At 37.9% G+C, this 15652-nt stretch overlaps 1 protein-coding gene across 12 annotated transcripts in view; it reads left to right on the top strand.

The window, feature by feature from the left end:
• FTO (FTO alpha-ketoglutarate dependent dioxygenase) overlaps positions 1 to 15652 on the top strand; it is a 228494-nt gene that overhangs the window by 62755 nt on the left and 150087 nt on the right. For 7 of the 12 annotated variants that reach the window (XM_090149890.1, XM_090149895.1, XM_090149893.1 and 4 more), the window contains exon 7: positions 3136 to 3255. In XM_090149890.1, the coding sequence (XP_090006016.1) occupies positions 3136 to 3255 (120 nt within the window). Of the gene's footprint in view, positions 1 to 3135; positions 3256 to 3916; positions 4605 to 4641; positions 5277 to 6234; positions 6348 to 7860; positions 7963 to 15652 lie in introns of those variants that run through there. The other 5 variants (XM_090149898.1, XM_090149900.1, XM_090149901.1 and 2 more) reach the window with 5 other exon arrangements.

Here is a 15652-nt window from a genome sequence, read left to right as displayed (position 1 = left end):
GAGCAGTGCAAAATTTGTGTACAGAAGCCTCAAGGCTCCCTATTCAGCAATGCCGATCTAACAGCCACAAGTTCTCTATGAAATGAAACACCTGAAGAACTTCTTTTTAGCATCTGCTGTGTTTAAAATGTGTCAGGCTTCAAAGTAAGTACTTAAGTTTGAAGAAGTGAGGTGTTGTCCTCACTGGGGTTTTGGCTCAGCCCTGATTATTGTGATGAAGATTTGAGACTGAGTTGGTTGCTTTGTTGCTCCTGAGTACAGTGACTCTTGGCTACAGCAGATCTGTTTTCATAGCAGCAGTAGGTACATCTATCACGGTTTGTCATTTGTATGCCTGCAGGGTTGTGGAAAAGCCTGGGCTCGCTCAGTCAAGGGTATGTGGTGTTAGCTGCTGGGTCACTGCTAAGGAAGGGTAGCAGTGTGTGCAGCAAGGACGGTTAAAATGTTTTAGCATGCCACGCTGAGCCTACAGCATGGTTGGTGGCTGGATAGTACAGGAGAGCAAGATATAGATCACCTGTGGCATTTAATAACCAATACCTTTAAATAAGTGACTGAGGAGCACCGACTCACAAAATGTCAAATGCCACTGTTGGCCTTTTACTACCCAGTATTGACTATAACCTAAAACTGGCCTTTAATCATCGCTAAAGGACAATCTGAAAATCTGCTGAGGTTAAACATATGAGACCTGATTCTGAGCTTTCTTGCACAGATGTAAGTCATAATTCAAAAATTAATTAGAAGACAGAAATCTTCTTAGAATGTGCAGCATATGTATTTTCTTTCCATGTTAGTATGTTTAAGTTTTGTCCTGTGCTGTTGTTTAGATTGCTTTCTTATCTGAACTAAAGCTTGCTCTATTATGTAGGATTCTCTAAATTAAGCCCAGGAAAACACTTGGCAAAAACAGTTAACCTGCGTGTTTTGTTGCAGATGAATGTTAGTACCTTTACCTTTAGTTCTACTAAGGCTAGAATTGAGTTTTTGTCTCTCCAGCATGTTTTGTTTTTTCTTGGTATAGTAGTTCTTCATATAAAGAGGTGGAAGGAAGCAAGCCTGTACAATTGCCATCTTCCTGCAGGAAGAGATTAGTGACTAGAATTCAACTGAAGAGTTTAGGAATTCATGCTAATTTAGAGCTAGTGTTAATTTTAAAATACCAAACAAACTCAGAATAACTAGCATCTCTGCAGGTTTTTAGCAGAAGTGTACATGCTTACTAATTTCAAAGCATAAGTGATAGAGGAATTAGTCCCTGTGCTTCATCAAGATGACTTTTTCAGAATCAGCAGTCACCTGGTCAGAGTCAGCAGCTCAGCTGTCAGTCTGCTTGGTGGCTCAGTTGGTGGGTGAAATGTTGGTCTTCTCTTCCCCCCTCTTCTTTTAACTCAGAGCTAAACTGAGGCACCATGAGATGAATATTGACCTGTGCATAAGAGCCCCAGTATGTGTCAGTCCACATCACTTAACAGCCACATGTTGGTGCACTGACATCTGATGAGATCAGGTATCCTGCAGAAAATTAACTAGCCCATTGCTCTTGTGTATGCTGTAAGGGATCAAGATGCATTAAAGGTTTGGCCAAGATGTCAGACTTGAGTTGGGCTGAAATTACATAGAGTAATGTAACAAATCAATATGAGTATAGTTAAAAATCAGATTGACTGAAATAGATTATCATGATGAGCCATATTGTAGCATTGGCTTTCATTTTTTTAAAATAGCTTTTCTTTGATTAATGGCTTAATGTGGTTCATTTCCTGAATCATATTTGCCAGATATCTTGTGTTATTGCCCTCTCAGTGAAAGCAGCCAGCAAAAATAGGGAAGAAAAAGGGAGTAGTGAGTACTCAAAGCTCTTGTTGAACTGTTGGTGTGCTCAGCCATCCTGAAACATTGTGTACTGATTTTTAATGAAGCATAGATTGGTACTTCATAGGCAGTAAATACTACTTCAGCTATTTTTATGTAGGGTGTACGTCCCCAGACTTTTGTACTATAAGCCACTAAGGTTACAGTCAATTTTTGAAAATATTCCAAGATTTGCATCTGTCAACTAATCATGTTATATTTTACTAACAAAGTTAATGCTCATTCTAAACATTTCAAATTTCTGTTTCTTTTATTGCACTCATAACTGTATTGACCAAGCATCGAGTTAGCAGAAGCACTCTGAGAATTCTGTAGCCTGCTGCAAAGAGTTTGGTGACAGCTTTGGGCAGTTTTCTTGACTCCTTCACATTGTCAGGTTGCCTTTGTTTACTGTGGAGTCAAGCAGGGATGAATAAAATCTTCTGTGGAAGCAAGTAATGACTAAAGCAACTTTGAACGTGGTGAAATGTAACTACCACAACAAAAATAAGTACATAATCCTAAAGGCTGGAACTATGGATTGCTATTAAAGATAGCAATCAGGCTCAGCAGGAATTAGGGTAAATAGAATTATTTTGCTTGAAGAATATTTGATCAGCTATGTATAACTATCATGCCTTAAAGCTGAAGAGCTGCTCATATGAAATTAAAAACTAACAACAAATAAACTAGCAACGTACTGTATGATTTGTATTTCATATTCTGAATAAAAGCAATGCTTTTCTCATCATAAAGCCTTATTGCTTTGTTGGGATAATGTTTTCTTTGTAAAGCACAGTTCCCACATAAACAGAAAAGCGGTGGGGCCTGTTCTTCCCAATGTGCCAAGCAGCAGACAGCTGCCTTTCCACTCTCAGTATGCACAGGGCAGGTTGGCTGTACAGGAGGTTCAGTAGAGGGAGCACGAGCCTGGCTGCAGCACTGCAGCTCATCCTGAGGCTACTGGCAGTTTGTCTGGTAACCAGACTGGTTGGTAAACTTGGGGAAACTATTTTTCATTATAAAGCTGTGCTTGTTATACATAGCAATTGACTAGGCTGTGTTCTAGCACAATTTAGTGCTGCAATTTTATTCTGTACTTTGTATTACTAAATAAAAATAACAACTGTGCATAAGGACGTTTTTAGAGATGAATGCTTCAGTAGTCTTGTCATTTTCCAAAGGATTGTTTAGGTATATCTGTACTCATGTACTACCCCAGTCCTGCCACAGTTAGTGACAAATAAATGACTTACACAACCACGTGTTCTTGTCTTGCAGGTTGAATTTGAGTGGCTTAGGCAGTTTTGGTTTCAAGGCAAGAGGTATTTGAAATGCACTGACTGGTGGCTTAAGCCTATGGCTAAACTGGAAGAATTTTGGAGAAAAATGGAGATTATGGTAAGTACTGGTTTCATAGTCTGAAGCTTTCTGGAGTTTAATTCTGAGAGCACTAACAGTTACGTTTTTAATTATACTGTAGTAACAGGATTTCTGCTTTATTCAGAACATATGAAAAGTAGAATAAGTGTCAGCCTTCCAGTGCTTCCTCTTGTTTCTCTCCCCCAGTAGCCAAAACAAATATGAGCAAAATAAGATCCAAAAACCAAGAGGATATTTTAATTGTTTCCTGATTCGGCTTGTTTTTAAAGTTTGGCAGCGTCAGAAGTTGATGGGCAGTTACTGCATCACACCAACTGGCACCCAGAACTGTGCAGTGCCACTTTTCCATTCAGCACCAAGATAGACAGCACAACTCTGCCAGTCACAACAGTGCTGACTGTATCTGGGGAAAGTTTAGGGTAAAATCTGATGATGTGGAGGTGCACCTATCTGTTAGTAGTTCATGTGCACAATTACACCCTGGCTAGGACCGGCTAGAGGTGATTAGTTTCTTGGATAACTAGAGGCAGGATAGCTGCTGTGTTTTCAAAAGTACATTGTTGCCTTCCTTCAAAACTGTCTGGGTGACCACCCTTAGCTCGCTTGCTTTTGCTAAGTAGAGACTCAGGTGGGGGACTTTGCAAGTGTTCAACACAATTGCCAATATACCTGCTTCTAGATCTGTAAGCAGAAGGAACTACATGGGCAGTCATGTCTTGCTGATATCCTTACACCTCCACGAGAAGCTTCTTTTACGTCGTTTCTGGTGGTCGCTGTGTAAGCCTCAGCTCATCCCTCATCTTGGAGGAGTTTGTCTTGTGGTTGAGGATACTGAATATCGCTTGTTGAAATTTTTTTAAATCTCCAGAGGCGTGGTGCAAAAAGAGGCTGCTAATTGAGTTTTGAGAGAAACGTTATTACTCTCTAACATGTTCACAAGTATCTGGAAGCTTTTCATGGCAACAGCTGATTTTGACTCTGGAAAGTAAGTGTGGAGAAGTGGGATGTTTGTGTGTGAAATCAGTTGCTGTGAGGAATTGCTGAACTTTGGACTGTCATACAATAAAAGAGGGGGAAAAATTTGACCTGTTTATCTTTGTATTTTTCCTCATCTTTCTGTTCTCAAAATCAGCTAATCTGGAGCGACCTTTATCATTTAAAAAAAAAAAAACAACCCTTTAGTTTGTTTTTCTTTCAAATGACAACTTACCCCCTTGTAACAGAGGCTTAGATGAGGTAGAGACAAGAACGTTTGATTGTTATTTTATATCCATTGTGTGTTGAGAACATGGAAAAACAGCAAAGCAGGGAATTCTCTAGGGTTAGGTTTTCTGCAATTGGTGTGACACTGCCATGTGTCTCTAATTAGAAACATGGTGGCGTCAGTGTATCTCCTTTCAACAGGCCTCGGGATGATATTTATCAGCGAGCTGATGCTTGGGCCAAGACAGAAGCTGCTTCCAATTTAAATTTTAAAAATTGCTTTAATGTTTTATGACTTATAATACACTAATCACAATTAATTTCAACTATTGACGGAGACAGAAGAGAATGTTAATTGGGAATGTCTGTTTTGTTGGGTCTCTGAGTAAATCTGATGCTTACTGTATTTTGGACTTGGAGGTGGGGTGGGTTTTTTGTTTTTAACCTACATTTTGTCCTTTGTGTTTCACGAACTGACAGCAGGGGGCAATGTTGAGCCGCAGTTTTAATGCAACAGGAAGCACCGACTTTATAAAAATGCATAGAAATGGAGCATTAACATCGAGAATTATCCCTGTTGCTTCAAGTTAGCTGTAATCTCTAAGATTCCATAACACAGGAAATCAATTGTGGGTTAACAAATTCAACAGCAATTTAACATAAAAAGTGCAGTGTTTTGGTGCATGCTTAACTTCCACAGCATTAAGTTAAATCAAAAAGGTATTTCTGAAGGTAGTCTGCAGGCAATGCTTTTTCCCGAAATTTATTTTAACTGAATGATTCTTTTAAAGGTAAAAACAATAAAATAAAAAATTCCCTTGTGTAATGTGAAAAAATGCTTCAAGTATGCATGTCTTGCATTTGTGGATCTTGTCTTGGTAGAGTATTAATCTTAAGAGGAACTATTTCTTAAAAGAAAAGTCTTAAGTGATGAATTTTTCTTTGTGTGAGCTTAACAGCTGTTGACTGGAATTTTTTGAATGTGTCTGGAGTAATACAGTCCTGGGTTCCCTGTGTGCCTTTCTTTCCCTTGTTTGGCAATGCTATTGTAAAGAAGGGGAAAAAAAAAAAGTTTTCCAAAATTTCCTATTCTGCTAATTGTAATTGCTCCAGTATCACAGCAAAGTGCAATGCCTCAGGAATTCAAACCCAGTGTCTTCAAACCTTTGGGCTCTATTTAATGTTTCTGTACATTATAGCAAGCACACCATTTTATCGTAATGTTCAGTCCTGGCATTTCTTTCCCTGAGGATAGTTTTACTTAGAGCTGCTCTTGTGATGTAAATGTTAAACCTTTCATTTGAATGACATTCTGATAAAACATCACATTTCCTGCAATATTACCTCATGAATTTATGAACCATTAAATCTAAAGCAGTTTAACCAATCTTCTTCTTTTTCCCCCTCCCTTGAAAATATGAAGGCTATTCAAGTGTTTGAGGTGGGTTTTTTCTTAAAAAGTCATCCAAGATTAACACGTTATCATGTGCAACATCAGGATAAATGCTTGCTGAATTCAAAGGGAGAGTTACCATTTGAAAAAAAGACTGTACAAGCTTTGCTTTCTGAGCAAAGAGAAGTCTGAAAAGCTGAAATCTCATGTGATGTGAGGAAGTCTTGCTGTAGCTGTTCTGAGATTCAGTGGAGAGACAATTTGTCTCTCAGGGTCTGATATCATGCAAACCTTGCAATCTGACATTTATTTTAGCTATGGAAATGTTTCAATGCTGTGCCAAATCAGTAAGCGCTGTACAAGTCCTACAGTCTTTTTTTTTTTTGTTTATTTTGTTTCAGGCTGATTCCCATTTGAAAAAGTAAATCAGTGGAATGAAAAGTAAACATATATGATTATACTCAAATACCAAATCTTTAACGACTTCTTTTTATATATCCAGTGTTCCTTTTTTCCTTTCTTTTTTTCTCTTTCTTATGATGACCCTGGTAGTGCTGTATGGTATGAATTGTATTTCCTGCTTTGACAGTCCATTTAGCAATGTAGCAATGTATTTATATGGCAGTTGGCCTTAATAACCTTTATTGACTTTGGTGGGTAAGAGCCAAGACTGGGATTATTAAAATGTATCAGTTTCCCTGCAGTATAAAAGCACAACATATATAATTACGTTAGGTAGGGTAGCCTCCATTTAATCCCATCTATTTACACAGGAATTTCACAAGTTGAAAAAATTGTAGTTCTAAAATACAGAGGGGGGGGGGGGAATGAGTGACTTAACTTATTTAGCAGCATAGCTGTTTTCCTGTTCTTAAGGCTTTACTCAAAGGAATGTAACATAAATCCTAAAGAATTAATTTTTAATGGTGTAACTAAAACGCAAGTAATCGCTACACCATTTGTTTCACTTTTCAGCATCCCAAAATATAAGTATTGATACTGTTATGCCAATACCTTTTGATTCACAAATGTTGTGTGCAAACAGTAGCGTGCACGTCCTGTGTAGTTGTAATGAGCAAACTGGTATTCAAGCCAGCTGATAGCTCTGTGCTCCACTGATACACTTTAATTTTTAAGTTCTTGGAAAAAAAAAAAAACAGGAAACAGCACATTAACTCATCATAATACTTTTACTGCTATTCTCAATATTATATTTTATCTGCTTGTGCAACTGAATAGAAATCAGAAAGCAGAGATTATTTTCATTTAAAATTGTTTTTCTTTCCTTTCTGGGGATCTGTTTCATTCTTCAGTACTAATGCTATGTATGAAGTATGCTGTAGTTTCTGCTGTAAGCCACTGTTGTCATGGGCTTATAGCCTGACGGTCTGGGCTGAAACTTGAGCTGCAGAATCTCAGCCCAGGGCTGTAATATATTTCTTGTTTCTTTTTTCTTTCCCTCCCTCCCACCCCCCCCCCCCCCCCCCAAATTAAAACAAGAGCTTAAATATATGTTTAAATCAAGGCATTTCAGTTCCAGAATAACCACCATAAGCTATAAGATAAAATGTGCTTTTAAAAGGAATCTTAGAAGGAATTCTCTTAGCTTTTCTAGACTTTGGCACTTTAAACAGCTAACCAATTATACTGGGGGGCAGAGGAGGGGGGAAAAACACACAGAAAGATAATGGGATCACAAACAGGCTGGTTGTTTGTTTAGCGTTTTCAGAAAATGCAAAGCAACTTAACTGATGTTTGAATTGGTCTGACCTTGGCAGCCAAATTTCAAGAATTCTGAGCTATGATTTTAATTTCTTTTAGCTTTCCCCTTGTGCTTAGATACTGCAGCGTCACACTGCTTTATTGGAGGAGCACGTGGTGATGGGTGATAGTGTTTGCCTAATGAGATGTAAAATGTAGGCACAACATGGGAGCTCAAAGACCCAAATTTTAGCCATATCTCTTGTCTTTTGGGGCTCTTCTTATCTGTTTAGACCAGACCCTTTAAATAAATGTATTTTTGGCAGGTTTTGTTTCATGTACAGCAAGAGTCAGATATTCCTGGAAATTTATCTTCGATTTCAAACAACAGCAAGACAACCTGATCCCAAAGACTTGTTTTTCTTTTTTTTAATATTTTTGACATTATTTTCCTTGACCTCAATATTTTTAGCCATTAGAAATAAGAGAAAGGATTCAGCATTGTGTTCAGTAGATTCTTTTTTTTCTTAAAAAAAAAAAAAGTCTTGCACATCTTTCAGGAAAAAAAAATATTTACAATTCTGAGGGAATTCAGTCTTAAGCTTCCAAAACAAAGTGTGTGCTGAAAGCACAAAGGGCTGTGTTTATGATTCTCTTTGAAGTGTTTTTGCAACAGGATAAGGAAAATTTTAGAAACTGTCTGATAGTGTTCAGGGTAAATACTTAAACCCCTTTAGAGAATTTCACACACAGATACTGTGCAGCAGAAAAAAGGATACTTATGTTTCCTAAAGCTGCTACAGCCTACAGCTTTGTACTTAAAGACAGAGGTGTTGAATAGAATTCTACTGAGGATACATCCAGTGACAATATCTACAGGAACATCACAGCAAACCAGTGGATAGCACTTTCTATTTTTAACCCTTCTGTGAGCTGGTTGATATCTAAGCTGGGTTGATGGGAAGCTCTCTAACGTTTCTATTATACACTGGAACTGCTCAAAGGGCGCTCTTCCAACTCGCGTAGCACACTGTGAAAATTGCTCTGAAAACATTTGAGATAGTGATGCAAAGTGGCATGAGTCAGGAAGAAGAGTTTAGGACAGGTGACCCCACCTTATGTCCTACAGGGGTGCGAGATGCTGTGCCTCAAAGAGCCTCGGTTCAGAACAACTGGAGTGCTTTCTCTTGTGCTAAACTCTTACTGTAATAGGGCTTCTTTTTCACTGTTTGTACACAGTCAGATATGGTCATGTGTATATATATGTGTATATATATGTGTATGTCATATACTTGCTATAAAATGAGCTCCGTGTTAGTATTATTCTCCTCCTTGATGCACACAGGCTGGATGGGGCTGTGAGCAGCCTGGTCTGGAGGGAGGTGTCCCTGCCTATAGCAGGGGGTTGGAACTACATGATCTTAGCGGTCCCTTCCAACCCAAACCATTCTATGATTTAAAACATAAATATGTGCTACACAGTCAGTAGAAATCAGGAGTCATGCATGTAGGTTATGCCCAAGTTTTGTACCCAAATTGCTGTATAAATTGATCCATGTCTGAGCTGAGCACAGTGACTTACACTGGATGCTCCATCCCACACAAGTGTTCTCAGACTGGATGGCTTGCCAGATCATGCAAATGTATGTACACACAAATGCATACACAGATGTCTGTTTTAATCAATTTTCTAGTATTAACTTCGTAAATTTGTGTAGATTTAGGATCCTATAGGATTTTCCTTAGGTGAAAAGTGTTTTATAGAAAATAACACTGAGGGAAATAGCTTGCAGTTCTCAGCAGCAGGAACAGCAAATAGAGGTTAGAGAGGGTGAAGACTGCTCTTGGTAGCACTACAAACACCTGGTGTGTGCCAGAGAGAGGAATAGCAGGCCAGAGTTCCTCCTGCACTCCTGTGAGTCAGCGTCAGTGCTGGGAAGATCTTGTTATACCCTGATATTGCCCTTTTATTGTCAGTGGGAGCTGTGATGATTTCAGTGAAGGTGAAGTTGGTGTAATTGGGCCACAGTAGATTGTATAGAACTTGGTGCTGCTTGCACTGTTTTCTCCCAGAATCTTGCAATGCTCTGGAATAACACAGGAGTATTTAGTTAACAATGTGCTACTTGATTTATAAGGCTTATTATTTTCTGTGGAAATGGTGAAGCAGCATGTAGGTTGCTCTTGAAGTAGTGCCTCCTATTTCCATGGAAACTGTAACATATACAAAGAGCACAATAACACAGCAAATTATCAGTGACAAACACTACTGTTCAACACAGCACCATTAGCTCTGCATTTTCACTAGCAATGAACAAAAGCCTGCATGCTGCACTTGTTAAAATAAATAAATAAAAAATCTGCATCAACAGAGGTGAGTACTTGTGCTGTCACCACTGCTGAAACGCTCCACCCACTGCATCACTGTGCTCACAGCCACTGCTTGGTCTCCATAAGCATTCAGCAAGCGTCAGTGAATGTCTGTAGGTTCAATTTTTTCTCATGGAGAAGTTCAGTTCCATATTCTTGCTTCCTACGCACTTCCATGTCAGATGCTGTTTGGTCAGAGTGTCCCCCTGCTGCCATCTGTCACACAGCAACAAAATGGAATGGAATACTGGTGGGAAAATTCAGCTTCTACTGCCATACCACCAATATCTGCCTCTGCTGTCATAGGCCTGTCATAGGCCAACATAATAAAAGAGGAGGTGTTACTTTCAGAGCAGCATTGTAGTGCTGAGCTATTGTTCCTCTTCTCCAATTATTCATTGCAAATTCTCTTATGTTTTTCAAAAGCCTTCTCCTAGTATAAAAACTGAATAAAGGACAGTATTTGCACATGGATAACTTCTTTTTCAAATTGAATTTCCTGTGTTTTTAATATGTGTGTATCTATGAGTTATGTAAAATTATCAACTATATAGAAAGTGATTTCTAGTTATTATTTATGCCATCATAGAAGTGACAAGATACAGGTTTTTTTTTATGTATGTAAGTTTTACATGTTTATGAAGATATTACATTGGAACAAGAAAAATCTGGCTTGTTGAAGCTAAATTACAGTGGTTTGGTGGGAGTCAATTTTAATGGCTCTATAAGCTAGGGGAAGTTACTATTCCTAATGAAACTGAACGTGAATAGCAGTACTGCTAAAATGCCATCATCTATGCTGCTGTGGTTAGAATACTTTTTTTTTTTTTTTGAGTACTACAAGCATTCTTAAACATAGTTTTATTTTGATTGTATATTAGTGGCTGCGTCCACTTTCTACTTTTCAAATGACTTCTGTAAGCAAAGGTGACATTTTCCAAGAAGTTGCCATTGCTGCATTGTTACCTTTTCTTTCCTATTTGATTGTTAGTCCTTATTCCTAACAAGATTATGGAGCAGTTATGTTTTTCCAATCTGGTTTTTAACAGTTGCTCCATCTTCGATCAAAATTACAACTCTTTTTTTTTTTATATAAAGAAATAAAATTTGCCATAGGAAGCATTATGGTCTGTTGGATTAGGTGGTGATTCTGTCCCTGACTCTGTTTATCTTGTGCAAGTAACTTAAGTGTACTTTTCAAAATCAATCTGGAGATTAAAATTCTGAAGTCTTATTTTGGTTTTAGATTGCAGACTTGTTTCTGACGGTGGGTTCCTTATCAATGGAAGAAGGTTGTGATATTTTTGCTATAACTAAAAGAATTATTTATTGGCTATGTCCTATGGAGAGAATGTTTTGCAGTTGAAAGGACACAACAAATTTCTGCCTCCCCCCTCCAACAACTGGAAATTGTCTAACTGGAGCCACATTTCAGATGTTGTTTTGCTTTTATTTTCAGATGGGCAAATTCTGTCCATTGAAGTATGATAGCAGGAGCTTGCTTTGTTCTGCCTTACCATGGTTCCCTCTAGTTCTAGCCCTTAGCTGTTTTTGAATACATCCTTTTTGCACTTTTCTTACAATACATCCTTCTCATAGTCATGCTGAAGATCTAGACATAATGTTTTCTGCAGCAGGAAAATCATTATTGCTTTTTATCAAATATGTCTAGTTAACACCAGATTCCAACAGATCTTTTTGGACTGGTAGGGAATTTGAACACTATAATTCTTACAGCAGAAGCTCGAATATAAAGTTCAAGAGTAGTAAAAATTCTGTATTGTTCCTGTGACATAATGGAATTTAATATCACAATCAGACTAGTGACATGTATTCCCATGAGGAATTTTTGTAATACAGATGGATTCAGGGTATGGTAAGAATAGGCCATATCTATGCTTGTGAGTAAGCATGCATCAGAGGAGTGATGTTCAAGATGAATCTACCTTGATGCTTAGCATGCAGTATTTTGGGAAAGTGTGCTGTTAATAACTGGAAATGCTGCATCAGTTCATGTTGTCTAGCTGCCTGGAGGTCGATATTGTTCTGTAATAAACTGAAGTTGATTATTTTATGTATGTGTATGTATCAGTGCATATGTACTCTACTAATTCTATTTTTGTCAATCTTCAAGCTGTTTGCTACCCACCAGAAGATTAAAGTTTCACAGGATTTGTTAGCTGGCAAGAAGGCCAATGGTTTCACAAGGATTTGGTAAGACTCAGCATGGATAGGTGAATTGGAAGATGTTTTCTTCCAGACATATTTCATTCATACACAAAACAGTAAATTTACTCATTGTCCTCTACTGCTGCTTCTCATTTTCTGCCCAATCTCCTGCTTCCATCTTAAGAAATTATTTGCAGTAGTATGACTTCAGTATTCACCCCTTTGCTCTACACTAGTGATTAGTTACATTTCTGGTGGAGGATTTGAATGGAAATTAAGATCAGCAATGCTGAAGTACACAAAAGCTATGCTTTCCAGAATTTCTTGATGCTCATGAGTAGCTGAAAATCTTTTGACTGTGCTTTATTTTTGGCATCTTCTCTCTTATGGGGAAGATGAGAGAGTATTACATGTACAGGAGATACATCTGTTCCCAGGGAAGCAATGATGAAGTAACATGAGATTCTGTGTTCCATCTATGTAGATGCTCAATGCTGGTAGTCTTGGCTGTGTGCTAGTTTGAAATGTTATGATATTTTTGGAAGGAATAAAAAAAATTAGAATGATTAATGTTTCTCACTTTTTAAAGTTGTCTTATGTAATTGGTATTTTCATTAACACAACCTTAAGTTGGCTGATGTTGTCTCTAATTCATAGTAGAGAGAGGTTATTATGGCAATGATAGCTTTACAGTCAAGGTTTTTCAGACCATTATTTAGTTACTGCTCTTTTATTGGCTTTCATGTAGGGCATACTTGATGCGCCTGTTTATAAAACATGTTTATGGTTATGGTCAGTTCCAGTAGTGGTCATTTCACTAAGGAATTTTGAGTTTGCAGCACTGAAGCTTGAGGGCAGGGATAATGATGGAAATGACAGCTGAATCGGTCTTGGAAACTCATGAGATTGACAAAAACATTGAACAAAACAAAACAAAAAAGTCCTACTAGTTTCTCTGAGAAATCTTGCTGTTAAGAAACACAACAGAGGACTGATCCTCTGTTTTTTCTTTCCTTTTTCTTCGCTTTTCATTTTCTAGTTTTTCTGGTTGAATACAAAATACTGTAATTGAATCACTGCATTGGCTGGCTTTTTCCAACAAAACAGCAGATTTAGGGGCTTAACTGCTAGTTTCAAAAGTAATATATATAGAGAGAGCGTACGAAGACAAAAATTGAGCACACAGATATATAATCCCAAAGGAATAAACTGACTTGTACTAGACAAGCTGAAAGCTGATTAAAATATTTCTCATCCTTTGGGTATGCAACAGCTTTTGATGATGGAGAGTGTATTAATATTCAGCTTTGCTGCTTGTCGACACTTCAGACAGGTCCCAGGAAAGACTCTGAAATGGACCAGGTTTTCACACTCTGCCAGAAATCTTTCTGAGACACAGAGCAGCACCCTTGTACCAGTAACAGCCAAGATAAGCATAATGCTGCTTAGCTATGTCTTTATTTTAGAAATTGCTTTTAGACGTTTGGAAAGGATTGAAAATTTTAAAGAATTCTTTTCATGATATAAACTCATTTTGATACAATAAAGGAGAAAGATTAATCTTAATTGTTTAAAATAAGGCTGCTCTAATCTGTTCAATTTAAAATCCATTTGTCAGAGTTCTTTGTAAACATACAAAGATCGCAATACTAATATGACAGACTGAGGACTTCAGAAAGTGCTCCTAATGCAGATGTTCTCTTAACTTCATTTATTTCCTTGTAATTAATACCTACTTGCCAGACCAGAATGGGATGTAAACAGCTGCTTTATCAGTTGATACTTCTTTTGTTGGCATGCTGACATATGGGGTGTTTCCTTTCTTCCCCCTCCACAGTGCCTAAATGTACACAGTATCTCTAGAAAACATGTCATATGCTCTGTGAGGTGCCTTTAGGATGGCTCCAGGGCTAAATACTTCCTGTAATAGGTGAAAGAGCACGGCTTAATCAGCTTAGTGAGCTTAATTAAGCTGTACTTTTTCTTATGGTACAGCCCTAAAGTATGTTTCAGTTAAAAAGTGTATTTCATAGTTGTGGAATGACACACATTTGGAGAAATCCGGTGAGGTTTTATAGTGGGCTTGAAAAAGGTGAAATTTGCTAGTTATTCTGTAATATGAAGCAGTGAATAAAAGGAGAGTGTTTCTTTTACTGAAGATTTAAAAGAGAAATGCTAATGCAGTTCAAAATGCAAAGGCTTCTCATACTGAAAATGTTTATTCCCCTCTCCCATCTAATTTTAACACTTTTTAAAACGGGAAGAGCTGTCTGTGTTAATCCCAACTTACCCTGCCTGCTTGCAGATGTGTCACCAGGCTTTGCATGCTACCTTCTTCACCATTCCTTGGAAGAATATTAACTGGTTTGATGTCATTGTGAGGATACCATCTTCTCTTCTGTGATCTCTGTGTCTCAGCAGAAAATAGAATTACAAGCTTAAAGTGATTTGAGCTGAACTGTTCTTCCTTGAGCTGAGTTGTTCTTTGTGTTCTTCTTGACGTGCTCTATGTTAAAGGAGAGGTCTGATTTGGGGAAGTAAGCAGGAGAGCAGACAGCAGGCTGCCAGCAGTAGCCAGAGGAAATGTGGGAAAGAGGATGGGAGCAGTTCTGTTGGTATCAAAGATGATCTGAGAGAGAGAACTCCCAGGACAGGAGTATTGAAAAGCTGTAGAGATGGGAAACTTGAAGCTGGTGGAATGGGCTTCTGGGTACAGTGGGAACAGAAAAGAGACTTGACAGGAAGATCTGTGGTGCTTGCAGAAGTGGGAAATAAAAAGAAGTGGCTCTGAGGCAAAATGGAGTGGTATGGTTTAGGAAAAATAGGATAGTAATGGCCTTGCAGTATGGGAAGTGTTTATGGAGTTGGAGGGAACCTGGACAGTTTCAGATATTGAGGGACTTGAAAAAGATCTGGAGAATCCTTCCACAGAGGGTTAGGTAGCTGAGTCTCCTTCAAAGCAGGATATTGTGGGTAGCAATCTCTTTGGTGTTTTTTCATCCGTTTTTAAAAGTGCATATGTTGATGGAAATTTCCTTCTTGATGCCTTTTATGTAATAAATGTAATGCTAGATTTAATATGCTGCTGGAAAGCCAAGCAAGGGAGAAATGGTCCTTCTTTCAGCAAATAATAGTTTGGTGAAATACAGAAAGATACTTAAAGCATGTTAAGAGTGATTTGATTTCAATCTAATAAATGCATAAAATAACCAAGGAAAAGAATTCAGGAAGGTAATGAGCTCTGATTTTTAACAATTTAGAAGATTATATAATGCTCAAAGTGAGTGAATTGTTTGGTTTTATTTGCTTAAACACATGCAGACACACACATACTTTTGTACACTTAAAGGGAAAAGGAGATTTGTCTGTTTAAGCAGTGTGCCTTCCTTCACAATGCTTGAAGATGCAGAATCTTACTGAACTGATAGAATGTGTTAGTTTCTCATCTTAGTGCCTCCCACTGGCTGTGTATAATTCTCTGATAGACTTTGGTGTGTTTCTTCATTATATGGGGTGTTATAATTTCCTGATGACCGATTATGTTATTTATAATGCAGAAGGTGTTAATCCTTTGGTGAT

The sequence above is a fragment of the Phasianus colchicus genome, chromosome 13 (genome assembly GCF_987193195.1).
Source record: "Phasianus colchicus chromosome 13, bPhaCol1.hap1.1, whole genome shotgun sequence".
Lineage (NCBI taxonomy): Eukaryota > Metazoa > Chordata > Aves > Galliformes > Phasianidae > Phasianus > Phasianus colchicus.
This window is presented reverse-complemented; position numbering and strand designations above follow the sequence as displayed.